The sequence below is a fragment of the Theobroma cacao genome, chromosome 3 (assembly GCF_053813885.1).
Source record: "Theobroma cacao isolate CCN51 chromosome 3, ASM5381388v1, whole genome shotgun sequence".
In the NCBI taxonomy this organism is placed as follows: domain Eukaryota; kingdom Viridiplantae; phylum Streptophyta; class Magnoliopsida; order Malvales; family Malvaceae; genus Theobroma; species Theobroma cacao.
In genome coordinates, this window is record NC_142641.1 from 32,272,625 (window position 1) to 32,293,624 (window position 21,000).

General features: G+C 33.3%; 2 protein-coding genes across 2 annotated transcripts; both read left to right on the forward strand.

The window, feature by feature from the left end:
* The first annotated feature begins 1,179 nt into the window (after nucleotides 1–1,179).
* Nucleotides 1,180–16,304, forward strand: LOC18604739 (DNAJ heat shock N-terminal domain-containing protein). The gene is made up of 20 exons (XM_007037350.3): nucleotides 1,180–1,417; nucleotides 1,531–1,600; nucleotides 1,720–1,762; nucleotides 2,344–2,421; nucleotides 2,554–2,638; nucleotides 2,758–2,840; nucleotides 5,328–5,385; nucleotides 6,659–6,769; nucleotides 7,549–7,606; nucleotides 7,858–7,954; nucleotides 8,536–8,571; nucleotides 10,347–10,483; nucleotides 10,681–10,751; nucleotides 10,855–10,908; nucleotides 12,297–12,439; nucleotides 13,016–13,156; nucleotides 13,844–14,074; nucleotides 14,276–14,335; nucleotides 14,787–15,047; nucleotides 15,800–16,304. The coding sequence occupies exons 1-20, from the start codon at nucleotides 1,297–1,299 to the stop codon at nucleotides 15,920–15,922; spliced, it is 2,061 nt and encodes a 686-aa protein (XP_007037412.3). The 5' UTR covers nucleotides 1,180–1,296; the 3' UTR covers nucleotides 15,923–16,304.
* Nucleotides 16,305–18,319: 2,015 nt separating this feature from the next.
* LOC18604740 (FKBP-like peptidyl-prolyl cis-trans isomerase family protein) lies at nucleotides 18,320–20,586 on the forward strand. Its single transcript, XM_018116809.2, has 5 exons — nucleotides 18,320–18,452; nucleotides 19,039–19,185; nucleotides 19,319–19,428; nucleotides 20,119–20,261; nucleotides 20,360–20,586. The coding sequence occupies exons 2-5, from the start codon at nucleotides 19,050–19,052 to the stop codon at nucleotides 20,400–20,402; spliced, it is 432 nt and encodes a 143-aa protein (XP_017972298.1). The 5' UTR covers nucleotides 18,320–18,452; nucleotides 19,039–19,049; the 3' UTR covers nucleotides 20,403–20,586.
* The last annotated feature ends 414 nt before the right edge of the window (nucleotides 20,587–21,000 follow it).

Sequence of the window (21,000 nt, forward strand, 5' to 3'; positions counted from 1 at the left end):
ACCTTACCTTGTACAAAATATAAACCAAATATTGTAATGTGATTCCAACAATTTAATTGTGAGGAATGTTCCGCACTTACATTATACCAAAAGTTCCTAAATGCAAGCAAGAAAGGAAAGATAAGAAAGAAAGAGTTTAATCTTGAATTCTGTATTGAATCATGTTAGCATCGGTTTGTCAGCTAAAGCAAAGTATTTATACTAATCAACTAACTTCCTAATATTTACAAAGACTGCCCCTAAGTAAACTACAACACTATTTACATAATTGCCACATAAATTACACATCTGACTAAATACTTCAACATACCTTAAGCTCAACATCGATAATGTAATCTATGAATCAATTAGTACATTAGTTTAAAATTTAAACACGTATGCATATTTTTATTTATTTTAATCAAGTTATTATACTTTTATTTAGATTTAAACAAAATTATATTTTTTTCGGATTTACTAATGTATATATTATTTATTCAATTGATTCAAAAAAAATAATTTTAATAGTAAAATATTTTATAATGAATTAGCATAAATTAGGTTCAAATAGAAGTTCAACAGCATAACTAAACTAAAAGAAAACAAGAAAAATCATATTTTGCAAATAAAATCTTGTCTTAATGGCCACCATTAATTTTTGAGAATTCTTAGATAGTAAGTTTAAGTTTCATCTTACACTCAAGTGTTTGATTCATTGATTGATGTATGACCTTTTATTTAAAGAATAAAATTTAAATCTCCTTCCTCAAATCTAAAAGAAAAGTTCAAATTTCATTTTAAGCAAACCAAATTCAATTATAGGTTGATTTGTTTAATTAATTGATTTCTTTTATGATATATAAATTATGTGGTTGTAATCACAATATTAAACCTAATTAACACAGCGATTAATCCAAGAATCTCTTCATCTTTGCTTCTTTAGGCTAGAAAAACCTCCAATCAGGAAGGAATTTAGGATTTAATACGATAAGTAAATCAGATTTCTGTTCAGAATCTCTTTACTATAGCCAATGACTTTACACCACGTGTTCCACTTCATGTGCCGCGGTAATTTGAACCCGAACCCCGACCGCACAAAACCACGATTTACATAGTAATCATCGAATTAAAACCGTTATTTTAAGTAAACCTCGGGAGAGTCAAAGAGTCAAAGAGTGCTTTTATTTGCTTTAATTGCTTGCTTTTTTATACTTTTGTATTTTTTTCCCCATAACTCAAGCCCTCCAATTTTCCAACTCGCTCGCTCAGCTCAGTCTATCTCTGAAGAACCAAAGGAGTCAGCGGCGATATAGAGCCATGGCCGGAGATTTTGCAGCGAAAATCAAAGCCTACATAGTGCCTCTGATTCTCTTCTCTCTCGCCATGTTATGTCAGCTCGTTCTTCTCCCTCGCTCTTTCCCCCCTTCTCATTACGATGGTTAGTCCCAATGTATACATACGTTTTCGTGTCCATATATTGTTCGTAGAAAAATACTTGTTGGATTTTTTTAAAGAAAACTAGTTATATAGATTCTTTTTGATGAATGGTAGTTTTGGGAATAAAGACGTATAGTTCAATGGAAGCAGTGAAAGAGGCGTACGAGAATCTTGAATCTAAGTGGTAATTCTTTCTGTTGTTCCTTTTCTTATTTACGATTTATTTAAAAAGAATAATAATTTTTTTCAATTTGATTTAGGCATTTACTATTGTTCAAATGTTTTAAAACGTGATCGTTTCAGGAATTCGGGGTTGGAAGTTCCTACTACTACTGAATTTATCAAGGTCAGTTAGTTAATCTTCTTCATTCGTCAATGCTTGTTTGCCTCTGCAAAAATAAGTAAATAAATAAATAAAAATTGCTGGTTGTTTCAGTACAATTTATTGCTCCCTGCATTTTAAATTATCAATAGTTTATTTAAGCTACTTTCTTTGCTGCACTTGCGTTTCACTTTTGAAAGTAGTAAAGCACAAAAGTGCGTATAAATACAAAACTGAATAGTAATATTTTTGTACAACTAAAAATAAATATTGCATTGTTTTTGGAGAACAAAATGGATTTTTTTTTACTTAAATATAGAATAGTTATGCTAGAATTGTGTTGCACTTTAGCCATTCGGTTATTTTTTCTTATCAATTATGATTTTATATTCTACCATTTGCTTTTGCTTTTAATTAAGTTTTTAAGACACAAAAAGCAAGTAGTGAAAGCAACAATGAAAATGTAGCCTAAGTTTCTCCTTGCAATTAGATGAAGTCTCATTTAGCCTTAGCTAAATGAACATTGTAGCCCTTGTTTCTGAAGGTGCTGAGGTCAAATGATATCTGAATCCATAAGTGAGTAGATGATGTTTATCTCCTTGCAGATTCGATATGCTTATGAGCTTCTGACAAATCCTATATGGAAAAGAAACTATGATGTCTTTGGTATTGATGAGCAACTTGTAAGTATTTCATTGCAGCCTACTTGTTGTGTGTATTTTTATCTCCCTTCACTCATCTCCCAACAGAGAAAGAGAGCTCTGTGTGGGGTTTTGCATTGTTTTATTGAATGGTATTATCACCTTGGCCTGCAGCATGTTGTGGAAAAAGTCAGTCAGCAATATGCAGAGGAAAAGTTTTCTAACATAGAGCTGCCGTTACTGCATGTTGATGCTTCTGGTAGTGAAATTGTGAATATTTACCTTTTGTTTTTAGATTTTCATGTTTTTATATACTTTCATTCCAAGTCTAGCTTTAAGAAGATTTACATGAGGCTGATGGATGGCCACTTCCTGCAGATATTGGAGATGATGCTTTCAATATGATTACTTCCAATGATTTTCAGTCTATGTTTCAAGATTCCAAACCATGGTTACTTCAGGTACAACCATTGACCGTGCATGTTTGCATAGTATTGCTACAATTAACTAGAGTTCCTCATTTCTTGTCTATGTTTTCTCTTCTTTTCCCTAATCTCCAAGAAAGATGCATTCCAAAGTCAAATTTCACCATTGAGGTAGTCAAATATTCAATATTCAGATAGCCCACATTGCTAACTCCTAAAGGTAGTTTGACAATCACTTTGTTCATTGAAGAAAACTAAGAGTTCGTATATAGTAGTTCAGACTTCATAGACAAACAGACAAAGATGCTAACCTTAGGCTAGCCCATATGTTGAATTGGTAACTTGGCAATCTAACAACTTTACTGTTTTGGGTTTCGATTTGGTTTGTTTGTTGGTGAATTCAGCTTAAAATTCTTAAAGCTCTCTCTAACTTATGCCAATTTCCATTGAATACTCTACTTAATTAGAGTTGAGGTGGCTAAAATCTTATTCTTGGATAGAGTGCTTGCCATGCTAACTATGTGCTTGCCAAGATTTTAACCCTTTTTGAGTATCAAAAAGACATTCTTTGCTCTATAGAGAACATATTAATACATTAATGTTTCATCATGATAGTTTCCTTTCATATAAATCAATTAGTTATTCCAAATAAAGATTGGGAGAGGGGCCTTTCTTTAAAGTTTTGAAAACACCAATAAGATTTGCACATTGTTAAACTATTGACAAGGTAACTCAACATGGATGGCCTTTGTTTCAACTTTAGGATTTTATTGTTGTCCTTTATCCTTGATGTTGTACATGTCCTTAATGCTATTGGCTGTGTTTTTGAATTTTAATTTGATGTGATTGCTATCATTTTCTGTCCAGTGGAGTCGGTAAACTGTATAAGGATTATTATGATAGGGAGAGAGTAGGTGTTGTAAATAAGTAAAATGATGTGTTGGAGGCGGCAGAGAGGAAGATTGGGGCAATTCTTAAAACACTGAGTGTTGTGGCAAGTGGAAGAGAATAAGTGAGCAGCAGAGTAAGGTTGAGAATAGGTGAGTGGCAGAGTAAGGTTGAGAATAGAGCAGAGAAAGACTAAATAGAGGAGAATTTAAGAGAGTATATTTAGAGAGAGAGCTAAGAGTGAAAATGTGTTTGCATTAGCTCAAGAAATCTTGTTTTCCAAAGTGAATTGTGAAAGCTTTTTATTAGAGCTATGAGAAACAATTACTCAAGAACAAACTTTAATGCACATAATGAATAACATTATTAAGAATAGATTTGATGTATGTAATGGGTAACTATTACTAAAACCCATTATGTGGACATTGAAATAGTGGTTTTTTGTATATAATGAGTAACAGTTTGAAACCCATTTTGTGGTTATTGAAGTAATGGTTTTTTATGGTTATTAATAGTTTAATAAAACTTGTTCTTGAGTAGAAGTTAAGAGGGAAAAGGTATGAGGGAAAAATGTACGAGTAAGCAAGGTAAGAAGGAAAAGGTATGATAGAAGAAGATAAGTTAGAAAAGGTAAAAGGGAGAAACACTTGTATTTCAGGAAAAGGTAAGAAGAAGAAACACTTGTACATCAAGAAAAGATTAAGAGGAAGACTTCCTAACTACCTCCATATCTGAGCCACCAAGCCAAACTCTCCAGAATATCTCAAGTTGAAACTAATCTGTGAACCCTGCTACTTGTTCTGGGTTACTTTCATTGTTGCTTGCGTGATATAGTTGTTCTGCTTGTTCTAGTTGTTCTCATTGATCTCTTTATAACATTGCACTGCTGTAAAACAACTCTTAAAGAAATAATAAGTTAGTAGCCAAAATCAAGTATCTACACTATGACATGCTTAAACTCAACTTAACTATGTCATTTTTTTAAACTAGTTCAATCATATGTTTTGAATCCTTTTCCTCAAATCTGCATGACTAAGACCAACCAAGCTTGTTTGCACTACTTATGTTCAACTAATGTCCCATCTACCCTCTACACCTAAATTAAGAGTCTGTTTGTCATGGTTGCAACTTCTGTAAAAGGCATTGTTGAATTAAAGGTTCTTGGAAAGAAGCTATTAGATTGAAATTATTTGAAGTTCCTTGAAGTAATCAAGAATTTTATTGTTTCGTAAAATTTTTATTAAATGTCTTTGAACTTCTCATTGCTGGCTTTTTGGAAGTTTTAACTTGGAGTAGCTATAAAGTTCTTTTCCAAAACCCTATTTGGCCTAACTTCAACCTTTTGGAATAGAGAAGTTGTTCTAAAAGCTGGGCCAAACAGCGGCTAAGTCACTTTTCTATACTGGTGTATCACCTATAGATATCCCATTGCAAAAGTTCAGGTGTAAAAGGTAGAATTAGTCTTCGCCTTAACATGGGTGAATTTTGTTCTGTTTCCTCTTGGAATACGGGGTTTCGGTTTTATTATTACTAGTTAGTGCCTAATGAAATTTTATCCTGGATTATCTGCAATTTGTTTCTTATAATTAACGGTTTACAAGATCATAATAAATGCTAATTGAGATTTTCATTTAGGTGTATTCATCTGGCAGCAGTCACTGTGCTCAATTTTCTAATTCTTGGAAAAGAATTGGTATGTTCTTTTGCTGAAAGGTTGAGATCTAGTAAGAATATTTATTTATATGTTACAAAGTGTACTTTCTGTTGTTAATTGCCTATGAACTTCACTTTTCACTTTATTTTTAACCTCTCGTCAGCCACTATGATAAAGATATAGATTGTAATATGATTACATATATTGATGTTCAACTCAGATATTAAATTATTAAGTTACCAATGTACCAGAGATTGTTATTATTATTATTTGCATTTCCTGAGTGCTTCAAGTCACACCAAGAGCATCTCAATGCTATCTGGTCCCAACTGGAACCATTCTAAAACTCTAGCTTTCAACCTGATAACGTACAAAATCTGGAGCATCAAGAAGGAACACTGCTTAATGCCACCTATGGTAAGAAAGGATAAGCATTGAGCTTCTACATAGAGACACCAATATATGCTTTGCCAATCAAGTTAGGATAAAGGTTAACTGAATTTTGGTGTTCTTTGATAATATGAAAAGTTCAATGTTGAAAAGTAAGTGCTAAACTTTTGAGTAGGAATCTGAATTGTACGAACTGTTTCTGTCACTGCAACCTAAATATTTGATAAATCTTTGGATTATTATTGTTGTTGTTGTTGTTGTTCTTCTTCTTCTTCTTCTTCTTCTTCTTCTTCTTCTTCTTATTGTTAGTATTGTTATTGTTGTTGTTGCGAAAGAGATATATGATTTATAAGATTGTACAGTTAATTAGAGATGTTTGGAGATGGCATGATATAATTTTCCTTGTTGATTATCGTACTGCAGGAAGATTTTTCCAATCTCAACAATTTCTGAAATTCCATCAATGCATGTGTCGTTGATATTGAAATGTGAATCTATGATTACTTTGTAGGCTTATTTGGAATTATGGTTATTCGAACTAAACAAATTGGTTTTCTTTCTAAGTACTACTACCAATTTTATGTGGGGGCTAAAGGAACCAGAAATGAAATACAAGAATCCAAGATGTACAAAAATTATGATACATATGTTTATGTGCTCCTTTTCCAATGTTCTAGACATAATATGTACATAATTCTTCTGATTAAGCTTCTTTCATTTCTCTATTTCTCTCTCTCTCTCTCTCTCTCTCTCTCTCTCTAAAGATGCAAAAAAAAAAAAAAAGGAAGAGGTTGTTACATTGAATATAAAAATTTGTGTTAGTTTATACTTTCTCAGGTCATATAATTCTATAGAAATCTTTATTCAAATTGTGATCATTGCTTTAATATTTTAATGAATTATGTCTTCTCTTCATATTCAGCTGCTTTGTTGAATGGGGTTGCAAATATTGGTATGGTAGAGCTTAGTGAGATCCAAATTGCAGCCTACCTTGCTGAGAAAAAGCCAACGGGCCAGTTTTTCTTCAGGAATGGTTAGTGGTGTTATAATCACTGATATAACCAGCAAATATATAGCTCCCTATCATTGTTTCTGCTATTTACTCTTTAAAAAATTTACCAGAATATAGGGGAATTCCCCTTGTTGGTAGAAATAGTTAGATAAGTAAAACCTTGCATGATTTGCTGCAATGAAGACTACTGACTTATTTATTTTAAAGTTGTCAAATCTAACCAAAGCAACTCTTCTACTGTATTGCTGGTTTTAGGTTGGCTGATGTTAAATTCATTGATAGCTTCCTTGGTTTTGTCACTCTGAAACTAGTCAAGAACCGTCCAGGAAAGCTGGATCATGGGCTTGTAATTTAGTGGTCTAAATGAAAGCAGATAGATGTTTTAATATCTAATGATTAATATCAGCTGTATGTATGTCTTACACCTAGCAATATTGAATGTTGCTTCCAAAGGTTAACTAAATAGCCACTCAGGTGAAAGTGTCACAGTGTTATAAAGCTTGAAGCTGATGTAATTCCCACTATTGTGCTGTCAGTTATGCCAACAAATGAGTAAAATGGAGGCGCTATGAAGCAGCTAAATGGTTAAGGATGTCAGTTAATGTATTTCCCGACTGGAAGCAATTTATGTTTCTTTCTGTCGTTGAATTCATTTCAACATGCTTTTCTTCTTCCTTCTAGTAGATGCCATGCCACTGACAACTCCAACTGCTGTTTTGTCATGTTTTGTTTCTGAAACTTTAACTTCAGCATGGCTAAGCACTTCTGTTGTTTATTGAACTTAATAATAATGTATACAGGTCTTCCTTCATTGGTTACTTTTCCATCAGGGTGCAAAACTTCAGACTGTCTAATCAGGTAAGTTGCGGTTGAGGCTTGAAATGAAATGCTTTTTAAAATTAATAACAGATAAATCCTATTAAAACAAATTTAAGATGCTTGAGTTGCAGTTTGTTTTATATAGTGAAAAGCAGTATCTATGTTTCTATTTGTACATTATACACCTTATTTGATTATATCTCCCATTTACTGTAACTGAGTGACTTCTGTACTTGTTAGAAAATTTTTTTAATGCTGTAATGATATATTAAATTGATACTAATGTATAGGTTTGAGGGAGAGCTCTCTGTTGATGCAGTTACAGATTGGTTTGCAATGGCTGTACTCAACTTGCCTCGCATCTTTTACTATTCAAAGGAGTCACTGGTAAGTGGTAACATATAGCACCTCTTAGATGTTGTCATGTGGCTTTTTATTCTGAGCAAAGGTTCTTTTTTTTTTTTTTTTTTACTATTGTCATCTTTTTGCAAGCATAATCTGTTCTATTTTAATGCATCAGTTGGATGAATTATCTGAATGTATCTGTTGTTCTCTTGAGAAGCTTTACTTAATCATAACTTCGTATTCACATCATTTATTGCTATTTCCATGTCCGACTTTTAGTCATATTTAAATGTGGGGATAAATTTTTAATCTTATCCATTTGAAGTCAATGCAAGGAATAGTTAGGAGATTATGCATTCATTTTGAAATTTCTTTAAGATCAAATTTGATATTATACTTGTCATACTAGATGCCCTACCATATTTCAGGGTATCTAACTCATTTCACTGTCAAAACAATAAAGTTCATCCATTTTTTTTTTCACTTTTAGATGATTTTTTTAGAGTTTTAGTTTATTATTATATTTGCTTTTTGAGTTCTGTTAACCTTGCCCTGTTAGTGTCATACTGCTTGTGTCAACTTCTTCCTACAATTGCAGAAAATGACTTTGTTTTTTACATCAGGGGCCAAGGTTTCTTGCAAAAAGCAGTCCCCATAAGGTATGACTTTTTCTTTATTTTTTCCAGTTCCAGTGTTCATTATTCTCTAATATTGTCAACATTATTTTATTTTCTTTAGTCTCTCATGATTTGGTTCTCTGTATATTTCTTCAACTCCCTTTTTTCCAAATTAGATGATCCCTTGCTGTAGTGGGATGTTCCAAAACTATGTCTTCTTTCTTTGTTTAAGCACCTATTTTCTTTCTTTTTCTATATTCTATTTTTTTGGCATTGAAAATTATTAAACATCAATATATTGTTAATTAAACCCTAAAATCAAAGTTTTTTCTTAAACTGCACACAAAGTTAAACTTAGGCATTCAATTTTGAATGAAGGGAGAAGTATGAATCAATTTTTTTTTTAATTTTCATATTAATTTTACAGAAGATCTGATTTTAGTGCCAGACTGCACTTGTCAGTTGGTTTTCTTTTTCTTTCATTTTTCTTGGTTATTTTTATAGCTTTTGTTTCATGACTTTAAACAGTTTTTTATTGTTTTTTCAGTTTATTAGACTTCATATCTTGAAGCAGTTTCATGTCTTGCAGGTTGTTTTTTTTTTTTTGATGAAAACATGTCTTGCAGTTTTATTCGCATAATAAAGGTCCTAAAATTCTTAGAGAGAATTTTTTTTATTCACCAGATTTTCTTAAATTGTTCAAGTGGTGTTTGTTTAATAGTTTTCACCTTCAATACTTTTTGGTAAAAACTATCCATTTAATTTCTGTTACATCTTTTTTATCTTACATCATATGATTTTAAAATGCAAAGCCTCCTTAAATTGGGAAGTGTTTGTCATTTCCCGTTTTTGTGAGGGCATTTTCGGTTTTCAGCAAAAGTTGGGTGCTGGCTGTTAATTTTGGCATTGGATGGTGGGTGTTTTGGGGATTGCATTTCTGAGTTAGGGGCTTTTTGGGGATTACAGAGCTGCCATTTCGTGATTTATCTAAATGTTGGGTTATTTTAGGTTTTTCATGGGGGCTTTGTCAGGTTTTCCTTCAGTAGGGCAGGGTCTTCTTGGGTTTGATTTCATGCTTCTCCACTTAGCCGCATAGGGTTGTCTGTTTGTATATTATATAATTAAGCATAGTCCACATCAAGTAGAAAGAAATTTCAAATAGAAAGGAAACGAAAAAAAATTCTAGTTCGTACTTGGATATGATTATCTAAGAACAAGGATCCTGTTAAATTATGTATAATAAATCAATAGAAAAGTACTACCATAATGATTGTGAATTTGTCCTGAATAGGCCATTTATATGCAAGGTTTTGCTAGAGTGGATTCTCAGGGTAGGGGCTGTTCCATTTTATATTATGCCATTGTTCCATCACGTTTTAGCATTCATTTGAAAGCTTTCTATAAGTATTTAATGAACCTCTAGCATTGACTATAATGTCATTTCTTTAGTTTTTTTTTAGAGCCTTTATCTTTTTTTACAGTCTATTAGCATAGCATAGATGACAGTGCTGTTATTGTTGATCCGTGGAAAAATTTCATCATGTGCAGTTAGCCTATCATTTTGTACTTGGTTCTGATGCATTTTACTAGTCATGTCTTATATATATGTCACTGCTGATATTGTATAATGTGTTATCGGCAATGGCACTCTTATCCTTTATGTTCTGTTTTTTTTTTTTTTTTTTTTTCGGTTTAATATATATTATCAACGTTTGAACGTGTTCAATATTGAATGTTCTTCTGTTTTGTTAGCTTTTTTTGATTTGCATATATTATCCCATTGTAATAGTGGATTGTTTCATGCTCCTGACTCATAGGTAAAAGTGATTTTCTTCTCAAAAACAGGGGAGCGCGCAACTCCTGTAATGCGTCAAGCTGCAAAGGATTATTGGAACTATGCCACTTTTGCCTGTGTCCTATGGCGCGAAGAGGAATTTTCTGTTTGGTGGACTACGTATGTAGATTTGATTTCTCTTATGCACTGCATATGCATAAAAATTAGAGAAAAATCCCATATATATCACATTTAAATAATTCAAGTGTAACTATTGATCTCTGATATTTATCTTATAATTGCAATCCTTGAGTTTAGTCTTCTTTCATTTTCTATGGTAGTATCTACCTTGACAGATTTTTATAAACCAATAACAGGTTTGGGGTGGAGTCTGCACCAGCTATCGTGTTCTTGAAAGATCCGGGTCTAAAACCTCTTGTGTATCATGGCATGTTAATGCATACTTAATCTATTTCTTATAAGTTTTACATGCCTATATAACTTCAAATTAATTACTATATACCAAGCTGAGCAGTGAGTACTATTTGCAGGATCAGTCAATGATTCGTGGTTTTTAGATGTCTTGGAACAGAATAAACAGCAAGGTATCTCTCGGCATTTCTTTCTTTTAGTTAAGCATATTTGGATATAAAAGCAAGTATTTTGAAGAATTAAAAAATAAAATTTAACTTTCATATTGAACAAAATGCATGTTTTACTTTCAATCAAATATGATTTTATTTTACCATTTACTTTTTACTTTATATCAACTTTGAGGTAGCAAAATGCAAATGGTAAAGAGAAAGTAGCAAGGGCTACAACTAAATGGTATCTTAGTAGTAATTTCTTTTGATCACTTAATGACAAGAACTTACGTTACCCACTGCCGTTGGTTGCTGAGAAAAATTGGCCTCCTGCATGGTACCTTCATCCATTTTATGTACAGATTGTCATTATAAGAGTAGATAAGTGAAGACTCAAGAATATAAGTATGCTGGACATTGACATTCACTGTCAGTGGATAAGTCATGACATTCCCAATCTCTAGTTTTTTAAAATATATAGTTGTAGAATATCCAAGCATATTATTCTATATGCAACATCTTAAGGACTACAAGTAAGTGGTCTCAGGTTGCATGGTGTTGTTAGTCTGGTGCACACTGCATGGTGGGCAGTAGAATGCATTGTGTTTTCCAAATTGAATGTGTGCTTAATTTGATTTGCTTGAATTGAATGTTGTAGAAAGTCAAGATGCACAGTGATTTGACTTGTATCTCAGCAGAGCATTTTGATCCATCAGTTGCATAATTTTAGCAATAGTTATTAGAGATGTTAATGAAACTTGTACGGCAGTTGGTTATAAAAGTGCATGTGGTTCTATTTCTAATGGAAGGAAAGTATTGGATTCATTTAAAGTGTTCACTGGATGAATGAGCAGCTTGGTTTCATTAGTCAAATGCTTGGTGTCAAGCTCAGTAATCCCTTCAACTTTGATGGTAAAATCAGAATAGAAGTTATAATTTTTAGTAAAAAACAATTGTAAGTTATTACTCTGACTGATTTCTGCCACTACTTAGCAGGTCTAATGTTTGAAAGAGATATCATCTATGAAATCAAGTTCAGTATAGCAAATTTTAAGCATGTGATGAATTGTTGAGTAGAATGTTGGAAAATTGCTTGCTTAATGCCAGCGTCGAACATGATATTACTTTGGTTAGTTTGTAAGTGGAAAGGGAAGAACAGGAACCTGGCTGCTTTTCTAATCTGTGGTTGAAAATGATATCCGCTTGCCCTCTCACTTTGTGTAAATGTTTTTACTTTTTCTTCACTGAGTCGTGTAATTGTTATACAAGTGCTACTTCTTGTTTCTTAAGTGTGAAATGCAGAAAAACTTGACAGATCATAGCAATACTGTGCAAGTTTTTTGTAGAGCAAACTTTTCTTGTTTTTCTTTCCTTAAGAAAGGGCTTTATGTATCTGGGTGTCTTTTCAGTGCTTCCTCAATTGAGGAGTTTGACATCAAAGGAACTAGGTTGTGATGCTCGTGGCTATTCTCGTGCTGGGCGTGATACGCTGACCTGGTATTGTGCAATTCTAGCGGGAAGGCAGGGTCTGGAACTTGATAGTATGCGAGAAGTAAGCTTCTTTGCACTAGATTATGTTCCACATTTTCAGTTCTGTTCATATCTTTTCTGTTGCATAATTTGCTCCAGCATTTCTTTTAATCTTGTTTTGATAGTTTAAACAATGTAGAATTAAATTGTTTCTCTAGCATTTGAGAACAATGAGGATGATTTTGTCTATATTTTACTTTATTTATAGATGTTGCAGTTTTTCTGTAAGGAAATATATCAATTTTGGTATTTAACAATCATTTTCTTTTGAAAAATATTGTTGCTTGATAGATATTCTATCTTTTAATGAGGAAAATTATACTCTAATCTGAAGAGAAAACCATACGTGTGGATAATATGAAAAGGTTTGTTAAGCTTGAAACTGGCGGCCTGGTAGGATAGAAAATTGCATAACGCAAAGGATAATACACAATGAATTTATGTAAATGTATGACTGCATTGACGCTCATGCACGTGCATGTGTATCTATCTTCAATGTGTTGCAATGATATTTAATCTTATTTAGCATTACAGAGTACAATGTGGTGGCCATCTCCTCTTTGATTTTAGAAATGGGGTGAACTAAATTAGGTTGTAGACCATGCGCAGGGTCCAGGAAACTTTATCAAAGTCTAGCGAGTCGAATGCAGCAATTGAAGATGAGCAATCAATAACAGCTGCTGTTGCTTTTAAAAACAAGCGATTAACTTTTAGCTGGCTTGATGGGGAAGCCCAAAAGGTGCGTTCTTTATTATTTATTATTATTATTTTTATTTTGAATTGTTCTTCAACTATGCTTGTGATTTTAAAGTTAAAAAAAGAGCTCCCTCTGTGATTTGCCTAGCTTTCTCTTTTTTCTTATGTTTAGGGTATATTTAAGAGGTATGGGGAACACGTGAGAATTGAAAAGGGCTTATAATAAGATCTGAATTAGATGGCATGATGGCTGAGCCTGAACCTGCTTCTACAGTCATTCTATCTCTCCCTCTCTTTAATTTTGTCTCAAATATATTGATTGATATCAATGTTTAAGCAAGCCCTGAAACTGTATTAATTATCTGGGATAGCAAACCGTTTTAAACGAAAAGCTTTAGCTGATAGGTTGCAAAACCATCATTGTAACCCCTATTACTCTCCCTCATTTGCATGCTCACGCCTAATGGGCTATGCAATTGATCAAAGCACAGGCCATCACTACCTTGTGTTGGAATTAATTTTTAGCATGACAACAGGCTATGGTTCAAAAGCTATACCTGTAGGTCATGTGCGCTCTAATATTGTAATAGCTAATGCTTAGACTGGCCAAACCAACTTATTATCTCCTAACAATTAGATTACCAATTTTTGTGTGAAGATTTGATATTATTCATCTTATTGTATGTAACTTCTGATTTGGTTTTTTTTTTTTTTTTTGTGTCTTATTCAGAACTATTGTTTTTTCTACCTTAATACTGAAAATGGTTATGAAACATGTGGACCAAGGAGGGTTCCAACTGATGTCCCCCAGTTATTCATTATCCGCTACGAAAGGAATGCTTCTGAAGATGCTGTTAAGGTTGAGAAGGCGGCAAAAAGTATATGGGAATTCCACCAACATGAAGTTGATCCTGCAGCACAACTTTCAGTGACTTACAATGGTTCAGCTGAAGTTTCCCAGGTATAAGCATCTCTCTCATATTTTTAGCTACAGCATCAGGTATGTTCATAAGTTGTCTTATATGTTCATGGTTTGCATTATTTTTTTTTTCTGATGTTCTGTATTCCTCACTTTGTAAGAAAGCAGAGATATTTTGAACCTTCTGAGGCCAATATATAGGTATTCCCTAATTGTCTGTCAATATGTTTGCCACTTTTGCAGATCATCCAGTGGATATCAAATATAATCAAGGATGGTGACACCAGGAATCTCCCATTCTATGTATGCAGCATCTTGTTTCTTTGAGTAATTTCTAAAAGAAGGCCAATATTTTTGGATGCTTTTTGTTTTAGCCTTTTTATGTTGACTCTTCTAACTATTGCCTAAGATGAACTTGTGGTTGTGGGCAAATTCTACACCTAGAGATAACCTTCTCATTAGATTATTTTAGTAATCAATCTATCTTGCTTCATTCAGAAATTTTAGGCTAGTAATATTTCCTATAACAAATTTCTGTTGTTTATATTATATTTTAGAGTGGGACGATTTGCTGTCCCTGAACATCCTTGGGCTTAATGCCAAAAGGAAGAGAGGTGTGTTGGCATCTATATATTTATGGTTGAACTGAACTATGGTGTTGCGTTGCAGTTGTTATTCAAATTATATCTCCATATCAATCTCCTTTGAAACCTTTAATTTGCCATTTAAGCACTTACTTCTATTTCCATTGCAGAGGGTAAAAACACCAGAGCTAGTTCCTGAGGACACAGAGCCTTTCTGGTCAAGAGGTCAACAAAGCATACTTTCCAAAAGCATGGGAACAAAGCAAAAAATGCAGGGCATCATAATTCGATTATATGATTACCTCGGAGATCCAAGGATTGGTCCAGCATTGCTTTTGGGATCATTGATGTCCTTTGGTAGCATCTGGTTAATGAGGAGTCAACAGAATCGTCCAGTTCAGTCAAGTCAACCAAGCCAAGCAGATAATGACGTAAGTAATGGTTAAGAATGCTTCTCTTTTACAGTCTCCAAGTAATGTAGCTATTTTATGCCACTGATTGGAATCATTAACAATGACCACTCTAACATGCATTCATTGGAAGCTAGAGACTGAGCACAAGGGGTACTTTTTGTTTCATCTCAGTTGTGCTACATGCCTTAGAAGAGTTTGCTTGGCAACTGTGAAATACTACTTTTTTATTCATTCAAGTTGCTTGCTCATCTCTCTTGTTCTGGTTCATGAACAAGAGTGTGACAATCGATTGGCAATGAATTATGCATGTATGCTTTTTCCTAGATTTTTTGCATGCTGATATGGCCACATTAAGTCTTCTTGGCCAGGCTCACTATCCTATTATCTGCTCGATAGATGAAATCTTTTCTTGCCATCCCTCCAGCAGGATTATTGTAGGTCTGATTTTTTTTTTTTTAACATAACCCTAATGTCTGCATGTGATACATGGGTACTGGTCAACCTTTTTTTCTTAAGTAGGTCAATAGATCAAGCTTTAATAATTTATTTAGGAAAACATTGCACGGACTTTAGAGTCTACATTCCATGTTTCTTTTTCTTCTTTGAATTTTGGCTGATTAGGTCTACTTAACCCATTTATATCATTTTTCAGCAAAGAGAATAGAAAGGTATTTAGTTTATTGTGTATCATTGGTCCTTGCAGATCATCTGCCTTTTTCATTTAATCTTAACTATATTTTGACCACCAACTGCTATATCTGCTTTTGCAGGATAAACCTAGACCAAGAGAGAGACGTCGGCGAAGAAATGTGTCAAACAATGATATGCCTCCTTCAGTAACGGATTTGGAACCAAGAGATTCTTACCAGATGCCACTGTCAGACTCAGACTGAGAAGCTTCACACTTTGCAGTTCCAAAAGTTAAAACTTCATGAAGTAACTGCTGGCAGGTGATATACTTGTATGTGCTAGGATGATAGCTTTAAACTAACAGACCAATCGATGAGAGGCTGTCAAGCACAACACATCTTGAGGCAACCAATGTACTTTTATACTTAAGAATCTGTAAGCATCTAACACACCTTTTAAATTCCATGAAAAAATCATTTGCTGTAGAAGATAATCAGCGACTGAAATTGGCACATAATGGATATTAGCACTTGTCAAATTAGAGATAAGCGGGCGTATAGGTTTAGTCATCAGTGTTAGTATAATTATTATCTTCTCTTCTAAGTTGGAAGGTATATGAAAATAAAAGGTACTATCTTATTGTCATTCCGTGTTGAAAAAGGTGTGTATAATTATGTGTTTCCCTTCATGCCTTCCCCAAGGTCATCCGTCAGTGCTTCTCCCACTTTGTTTTCACGTTTATAAAATGGAAGCATACATCATAAACTGTTTTTAGTTCTTCTCTTCCTTTAAACCTGGTGCATACATAAGTAGCAAATCTTGTATACCTTTTCACCTACGTGCTTTAATTTTGTTATTGTAAGAGGTTCTGAATATTCTTTGGTTGGCATAAAAAATGTCAATAAAAGAAAATAGACAATAAATAAATAAATTCTATGTCCATGACTATCCATTTAGAATATATGGATGTAGTGGTTAACTTTAAATTCGGCGGATGGGCTTGAGTCAGCGCTCGTTATCAGTGAATTTAAACAGGGATGGGGGCATGGGGCAGTTGGTGGTGGATGAGGTACAGAGCTCTTCCTCCACGCCTCGCCTTTCTTTTTCAAGGCATTTAAGACATGCTGATATGCACGTGCATGAGCTGATCATTTTGCTTCTTGTGTTACGTCCTCCATCCAAAAATAAGTTAACAAGATGATTTCTCCTCAACTACATGACCTAGAAAAGGACGGAGACCTCTATTCAAATTACCTTCAAGTAAACATGAGAGCCGAGACACTATCTTAATTTCCTAGAGACCTCATAACCAGCCTCAACAAACAAACTCAAACGTAACAAACAATTGCCTCGAACCTCGTTGGCCTCGTCAGTGATAATAGATAAAACCAAACCACATGGCCACTAACTATATTAGCTTCATCATCGAACCTACTGTCCTTGAGTTTAGGACAATTCCGCTTAGCATGACCTTTCTCTCCAAACTTGAACTATGTCACAATCCTTTCCGAATGTGACTTGAGAGTCAGTCTCACCATGATCACCACTCTTCCCTATCTTTTTTATCTTGCAGTACTAGCCCATGGCATCACCAGTACTAGTATCCCTCCATTCCCCGTCACTTTGTCTTTTCACTCTTTTGAGTTCAAACAAGTTTTGGCATCTTTGAAGGATATCCAAGTTGTCTCGTACAAGAAGTATTAACCAAGTACTCATCCAAAGGTGTTTAAGAGCGCTTGATCCTCGTATTCAATTTTAATCTCAATATTTCTCAAATCTAAAATTACTTTATTCAACTCATTGAGATAGTAGAGATTTGGTCAAATAAATATAATTAAGCTTTTTTCCTTCACCCATCAATATTCATTTCATTCATGATCTCTCGAGAAATTTCATCTAATACGCACAAACTGTACCGCACTTAAAAAACGATTCAAGTAACCTTTCTTATATCTTTTTTATTGATCAATTCTAAATAGTTTATATATTTTTATTCTCTAACTAATTAATAACCCTTATTGAATAAGAACAACCATTGTGTTTACATCTTATTTTTTTTAAATGTATAATGCACTTAATATATATTTTCAAATTTGCTTCGCATGAATAAATTGGGATATTTTACTTAAAATTACACTTACTATATAATAAATATTGTGTTTCTTATAGAAAATGTAATAAATGTAATCTCAATTGTTTTTTTATTTTTAAAAGTATCATTTTCCTTTGGTTATTAAAAATTATCATTTTGGTTTATTATTGTTTTAAAATATAATAAATATAATATCAAATAGTAAATATTTTTAATTAAATTATGTATCCCGTGCAATAGCATGAATTTAAAACTAATTAACAGTTTATTCCTATGTTTAATATATTGATAGTTACCCAATATATTTATATATATATATATATGATGTTTTTTAAAATTGAAAAAAGGGGATTCGAATCGTTTTTTAAATAGAAAAATCATGTACCAATCAATGAGTTAAATATTTGAATGTTATATATATATATATATATAATTAATTGATTAACAGCTGATTAATTATAAATTATACTTGTAAACATAATCTCATATAAAACTAAAATACTAACCCTATTTTAACTAAAAAAAAATTGATAATCCCACCAATTAAGGGCAATAACGTCATTTAAGTAGAAATCCAAAGCCTTCCTACCTCGAAGTCTTGAAGAGAAGTGATCTGATCTCTCAATCTGCCGCAGAGACATAAGGTCTAGCTTTCGCTTTTGTTTTGTGAGTTGCGACCCTTTGTTGCAGTAAATAACAAGGTAAAAATATCAATACCCAGATCGCTCTCTTTCTCTCTTCGCAAAGTCTTCTTATTCTAATTCATGTTCCTTTAATCAAATTTCTGCCCCTATTAAATTTCACCCTTTTGATTTTCTTTCATTCTCTCCAGTTTCTTTCTTTTTTCTTTCTTTTTAGTGTTTATTTGGCATTTATGTTTGCATGCTGTTTAATATTGTTGTTGAATTAGTTTCTCTTTTGATGAATTAGACATAGTGAGTGTAGTGTTTACAGTCTGTAAGGAGTTAAAGGAAAAAAAAAATTGGTGTTGAGATTGGGATTGGTGGGCACCCAGAGTTTTGGATATTCAAGAGTGAGCTATAATTTGGTAGTGATTCTGTTGGATGAGTTTTGCTGGCGATGAAGTGTTTAAAATTATACGTTTGAAGTAAAACGAATGGATAGTTAACTAAATTAGTACATGTTCTTCCTTTAGCTCTCTCTGGTAACTGGATAGTTATATCATTGGCTATCAATTCATCAAAATCTTACCACTTGACATCCTTTGTAAGTGTCGTTGAAGCTGTTTCCTCTCATATTTACTTTAATTTATACTTAAATAAGTAGGTTTTTGAGAAATGGGGAAGGATTCAAAACCAAAGGAAGCCAAGGGAAAAGGCAAGCAAGCCGGAGGTGGAAGTGATGAGAGTGCTTCAAAGGGTAAAGGGAAAGCTGGGAAGGGAGATGGGCTTGGCACCTGCACTTATGTTAAAGGTCTCTTTTTCCTGTAGCCCCTTTTGTAGAAGCATTGTTACTTTATTGCTTTTAATGACATATGTTTTACACTCTTCTTGCTGTTCTTGTTATTTGTTCTTCTTTTCTTTTTTTTTTTCTTTCAATTGTTCAGCTAGGCACATCTTATGTGAGAAGCAGGGGAAGATCAATGAAGCTTACAAGAAACTGGAAGATGGTTGGCTTAGCAATGGTGATAAGGTCCCACCAGCTGAATTTGCAAAGGTGAAAATATCAGGATTTCATTTTATTGAATGTTCAGAGATACTATACTATAAATCTAATTTGGGTATCAGGAAAACAATTAATTATCTGGAGGACAATCTTTAGCCCTGTTACCGGTACCAGTAACATTGGCATGTTGATAACTTGCTTAAATATAATTGAGATGGTTATTGACTGTGTAGATGTTTATCAACAATTCAAATAAGCCTACTGTTTATTTTCTTTATCTGTCATGTCGTCATTGAATTCACCAGTAAAAATCAAAGAAAGAGGAATAGTAGGTTGGGCTATTTTCATTTTAATATCTTAAAAGGATAGACAACTATGGTGTTCATCTATAATTTGCTTGCTTTTGTTGAGAAAAATATTAACCACATATTTCTCTAGCAAAATATGGCACACAGCACACATGCATGATACAGTCTTTGACATGGTTTTTTGCCTAGAACTTTGGGATAGGTGCTGACTGCGGCAACAGAATTCCATATATATGTGCTCATGTGCACACTCTAACAAACGCATATTATCAAGGGGAATGTACTATCATAGTATCGCCTAAATGTTGCATAGTGTTGTGAATTTTTAAATAGGACTTGGTCATCCTTGCTACTGACTGGGAGCGAAGAGAGTTATGTTACCTCAATACTGTTTTCTGGTTTTCATTGAATATATTCTCTCTCTTTTTTCCAGATAGCTCAAGAATATTCAGAATGTCCATCAGGGAAGAAGGGTGGAGATTTAGGATGGTTTCCGCGGGGTAAAATGGCTGGCCCATTTCAGGAAGTTGCCTTCAGCACAGCAGTTGGAGCTACTAGTGCACCCTTCAAATCAACGTATGTATTTTTGTTGTCAATTCAGCTTCATGCCATTCACATCTTCAAATTTCTTTGGCTCTGACCATTATTTGGTTATTTTGCTCTTTATAATGCAGACATGGATACCATATCATCTTGTCCGAAGGAAGGAAGAATTGATGGAAGCAAGCGAAGATACAGTCAGGCGGTGGAGATGGGTTTTATGATATATATACAGACATGAAATATGTTAAAGTTTGTCTCATTAACTGATGAAACTTCGGATTTGCAGCTTGATAATGCTTCTTCTGGTGGTATAGTTTGCCTAAAAATTATCTTGGAATATATGATGCCAATTTAGTCACCTCTTTTCACCTTTCATCTATGGTTGTTGCTTTCAGTTTTGGTGGAGATCATTCAAGAAATAAAGGCTGAGACAATCCCAAACTTTAGACAGGGATTAAAAGTACTGCAGTACGGTAAGACTTGGCATAGATCATTGCTTCGAGGAACAGAAATTGAAAAACAAGAAAGAGGATAAAATATAAAGGGTAAAATATCCTAATCTTTTTAAGTTTTAATTATAATTTCACACAAGTTCATTAGCATTGAAAATAAATAATTCGTCTCAAAAGAATTTTTTTTACCAGGCACGCAAGTTTAACGGTTAATCAACTATTAATGATTCTTTTAATTTGATGACGTATTAATATTTCTCGAATAATTTTATCTTTCATTAATTTTAAAAATTATTATATTATATAAATTTTAATTTATT

Coding starts and splice junctions, on each gene's coding strand:
- LOC18604740 (XM_018116809.2), top strand. CDS start 19,050: ATGGGGAAGGATTCAAAACCAAAGGAAGCCAAGGGAAAAGGCAAGCAA. Junction 19,186..19,318: donor CACCTGCACTTATGTTAAAG/GTCTCTTTTTCC, acceptor TCAATTGTTCAG/CTAGGCACATCTTATGTGAG. Junction 19,429..20,118: donor CACCAGCTGAATTTGCAAAG/GTGAAAATATCA, acceptor TCTTTTTTCCAG/ATAGCTCAAGAATATTCAGA.
- LOC18604739 (XM_007037350.3), top strand. CDS start 1,297: ATGGCCGGAGATTTTGCAGCGAAAATCAAAGCCTACATAGTGCCTCTG. Junction 2,422..2,553: donor TTGGTATTGATGAGCAACTT/GTAAGTATTTCA, acceptor CTTGGCCTGCAG/CATGTTGTGGAAAAAGTCAG. Junction 2,841..5,327: donor CCAAACCATGGTTACTTCAG/GTACAACCATTG, acceptor ATTTTCATTTAG/GTGTATTCATCTGGCAGCAG.